Source organism: Magnolia sinica, chromosome 15, assembly GCF_029962835.1.
Source record: "Magnolia sinica isolate HGM2019 chromosome 15, MsV1, whole genome shotgun sequence".
NCBI classification, from domain to species: domain Eukaryota; kingdom Viridiplantae; phylum Streptophyta; class Magnoliopsida; order Magnoliales; family Magnoliaceae; genus Magnolia; species Magnolia sinica.
This window is the reverse complement of record NC_080587.1, coordinates 20,627,035-20,631,434: the sequence shown is the minus strand read 5'-3', so window position 1 is coordinate 20,631,434 and position 4,400 is coordinate 20,627,035. Positions and strand designations below refer to the sequence as shown.

General features: G+C 42.6%; 1 protein-coding gene across 1 annotated transcript; it reads right to left on the bottom strand.

Annotated features, from left to right (window-relative positions):
• Nucleotides 1–546: 546 nt before the first annotated feature.
• Nucleotides 547–3,981, bottom strand: LOC131226873 (putative disease resistance protein RGA1). The gene is made up of 2 exons (XM_058222584.1): nt 685–3,981; nt 547–583 (listed from the first exon to the last, which is right to left on the bottom strand). The coding sequence occupies exons 1-2, from the start codon at nt 3,657–3,659 to the stop codon at nt 547–549; spliced, it is 3,012 nt and encodes a 1,003-aa protein (XP_058078567.1). The 5' UTR covers nt 3,660–3,981.
• Between the last annotated feature and the right edge of the window lie 419 nt (nt 3,982–4,400).

The window sequence follows — 4,400 nt, the reverse complement described above, 5'->3', positions numbered from 1 at the left end:
CTTTCTGCTACAGAATAGTTAACGAAAATAGAAAATCATGCTTTTGCGGTAAAAATTGGGAAATTAAAAAGCAAAGATGGATAGGTTTAAGTGAGAAGTGCGATACTTACAGAGGGAGGGAAGAGGAATGAAGGGAGGGAAGGAGAGCGTTGATGCTATCTCCTCTTCAACCCCAACAGATAACCACACCCTTTGCCTCCTCTCGCGGATTCGGATTCGGATTCGGATTTGGTATATCCAATCTGGATATCTGGGATGTGTGCTATGTAGTGCCAATCCTCGCCTTTCTCCTTCTCGCATCGCTTCTCTAATTGGGGACAGCCTTTGATTCTTAGTTCCTGGAGGTTTGTTAGGAGTTGCAACCCGGATGGCAAACACATCAATTTATCACACCAGCCAATGTACAAAAACTGAAGCGAGGAGAGGTTTCCTATCCACTCCGGCAGAGCCGTTAGACTTTTCAAACCCAAGATAATTAGCTTTTGCAGTGTTGTGACATGTTTTAGCCATTCCGGCAAACATGTCAACTTAGCACAGTGCCAGATTCTAAGTTCTCGAAGGGACATTAGGTGTTGCATATCCTCTGGTAAAGAAGCCAGCTCCGGACAGTTATGAATGTGCAAGGATTGTAAGGCAGTGAGGTGTTGCAGGCCCCCCATCAAACTCGTTAGGCTTTTACAATACCGAATGGTAAGATGTTTAAGAGAGCTCAGGCCTTGTAGTCTCAAGGACGTTAGACCATCGCACCCTTCAATATATAGATTCTGGAGAGAGGTGAGGTATTGTAACTCCTCCGGCAATGATACCAGCCCATCACAACGAACAGACAGAGACTCTAGAGCAGCAAGGTTTCCAAGCTCCCCCGACAGAGACTCAAGCTTTGGGCATCCCCAAATTTGTAGGGTCAAGAGACGGGTATGATTTGGGAACAACCCACCCGACAACGACCTTAGCTCATTGAAATCTTCAATATTCAAGTAGGAAAGCGAGGTTAGGTTTGCCACTGAACCTAACAACATCTCATTACTATCTTTCAATGTCAATTTTTTCAGAGACTGAAGGCGTGGAAGTGTTGTTAACTTTGGGCATCTGACGACAGATAGTTCATTAAGGCAGGGGAGTACTTCTCTTCCGTTGAATCCTGACCACTCCTCTAAATTAGGCATATCTTCCAACCTGAGTTTTTCCAGTGACGGGAATCCCTCTGCAACATTGTCACCATAGAAATGGTTCCCAATAGATTTCACAGCATGCATTCCCTGTATCACAAGACCCTTAAGCAATGGTAATTGGCCAAGCTGGGGGAGCTGTTCGCATCTTCTGCAATCTCTCAGTGAGATTTTAACCAGATTTGAAGAAGTCATCCAATGCGGAAATCTGACACCCACGTACCCTTTTACCTCCAACCTTTTGAGATTCGAATGTGGTCGGAGACCTTCAAAGGTTTCCTCAACATTTCCTGCCAACTTAAGATCAATATCCCATGAACCCCATGAAAAGCATAACTTATGAAGGTTTGGCTTCTCCTTCAAGTTTGCTTCCTGTGCATCTGCTCTACACATCACGTTCTCGAGGTTTCGAATAATCAAGCTTCCTCGAAGGTTTAGGTCTTGCAGCTCTTTTATACCACATCCTCTATCTTGACCAATGATGAATATTGGCAAGGTCTGAAGAAACTTTAATTCTCCCATGTTAGCAGGCATATGGGTCAAGTTATCATATTCACTGATTTCAAGATGTCTTAAGCTAGTCATATTGCTCATGTCCCTGGGTAACTCTGCAAGTTCATTCAACCCCAATAGTCTCAAGGTTTGCAGATGATGAAGGGTGCTGATGGATTCAGGAAGGGATTTTATATCAGTATCAGACAGGTCGAGGTATCTTAAGTGTTTCAACTTGCCGATTGAAACCAACAACTCCTTAGTAACACTGGATCTGCTTAAATCTAACACGCGGAAGCACATAAAATGTACAAAATGATCACGAGGGATGCTGAAACTTCTTCCTTCAAGCAGAAGCAGTGTTCGCAAATGGTTTACTTTCTTTAAGGCCTTTGGGAATGTTTGGACCTTCCTGCTATTCCCACACTCCAAGGACAAACGGCGAGACATGTTATGGATGCTCTCTGCATTCTCGACCTGCACAATCGAGCATTCAGTCCCTGCAACAAAGCATGCAAGATCATGCATGAGGTCATGCATCTTGCACCATACTATATTCCCATCATTGTCTTTCTCAACATCTTGAAAGAAGGACCGCCGTAATAGATTATTGAAATACTCTCCACCAATGTTTTCCATGTGGTTACTTCTGATTGATGATTGAATGAAACCTTCGGCCATCCAAAGTTGGATCAGTTTCTCCTTCTTGATTCTATAATCTTTTGGAAATAATGAGCAGTATGCAAAGCATTGCTTCAAATGCGATGGCAAATGATAATAACTTAACCTTAGGGCAGGTAAAATGTGATTCTCTTCTTCAGGTAGATCCCAAATCTCACTTTCTTTGACCAACAGCCACTGGCTTTCCTCTGTTTTAAGGTACATCAAGCTTCCGAGTGACTTCGCAGCCAAAGGAACACCCTGGCACTTCTTCACAATTTCCTTTCCGAGTATTACAAGGTTTGGATGTTCTTGTCTTTCATGCCCAAACGCCCGTTGCCTGAACAGAGACCAACAATCGTCTTCTGATAATATTGGCAAATGATGTGATGGGAGAGTGCCCATGATTGAAGCAACTTTATCACTACGGGTAGTATCAATGATTTTACTACCCCTAGCACCTCTGAGAGATTTTTTTAGTGAATTCCACTTCTCAGGATTTTCCTCCCACACATCGTCCAACACGAGTAAAAACTTCTTCCCACTTAGCTTTTCTTGGAGGCCACGTTGCAGTGATTCCATGCCTTCGAGATCACATTTGCTGCCAGTTGCTAATTCAATGATTAATTTTATTATCCTCATCACATTGAAATTGTCCGACACACAAACCCACATCCTTAGCTCGAAATGCTCTTCTACCCTCTTGTCATTATAAGCAAATTGTGCAAGTGTGGTCTTCCCAAGGCCCCCCATACCGACTATGGGGATGATCGAGACATCTTCTTGAGTAACAACATGAATCAACGACTCTACAATTTTCTTCTTATCTTCATCTCTGCCAAAAACTTCCGACTCAATCAAAGAGTCTGTTTGCAGTCTCTCTTCAGTATTGACCGGCGGATCTACAGCTCCGTCTCTCAAATGGAACTTCTTCTCCTCTGCAATTGCACATAATCTCTCCCCAATCTCCTTTATCCTACTCCCCATCTTCAAGCGAAGTACAAGTGAGTTCGGAAGAGAAAAGAAGTTGCGCACCCTATTCATCATAGCAGGCCCTGTCCTCACTTTCTGCTGAAAAGCTTCAGTTAAGAACTCATCTATCAAGTCATCTGCATCATAGGCCACACCCTTAAGCTTCATTAGCCAATTCTTCAGTGCCCGGCTCTTCACTTGCTGCTCCTCTGCATCTTGAAGTACTGCTTGGATCGTAGACAATGTGCTCTCTAGCTTCCTCAACTCTTTCTTGACACTCCGTGCTGTTTGAAACTGTTGCAGAAGTAGAGAATTCAAGTTCCCCACCATCGTCTCAACAAGAGTGGAGAGAAATACTTCTGCCATCTTTTCTTGGTACTGTGAAAATGTCAAAGAACTGAAAATGGTGATATATGTGGAATGGAAAATAATCAAACTGTGGGCCTATATGCTATTTTCCATCAAGTGGTAGAAAAAGGAATAAAAAGAGAAAGATAAAAGAAAGCCAATGGAAAGCACCAAGATGCCAATGTTGTTGCTTTAATAACATCAATGTGATGAGCCAGTTTCCGTGAGAAAGCAGGAAACTTTTAATTGATCATATTTCAATAGGAAAGGAAGCTCTCAGGCTAGAATACCTCAAATTGTGTTCACTGCAGTCTCCACCATAGATGTATGGTGACCGTGATTGTAGTCACTTGATGGGACCCATTTTTGTATTTTTTATTTTTTATTTTTTGTCATGGGTTTAGTGATGGGATACAATTCGAGGTACAACCATAGCCATGTATGCTTCATCTCATGTGCCCTGTAAATCATGGGCCACAGCCCAAAAGCCTCAATGATCAAACAATCACAACAATCCCATCTACAGCCTCTCTTGGAATTTTCGACATCACTGTGACAACTAGTGCAATTTTTTTGCTCTCTGACTCCTAGATGCATTGCTTAAATTCTAAGGTTTAAAATACACATGTATAAAAGGAACAAATGATCTCTTTGAGTAGGGAATCATCCGGCACAATCAGGACCAATTCAGGTGGGCCCGTATCTAAAAATCTATTCATGCCGAGCAGCTAATGACCTTGCAAGTGATGAAGGAATTCC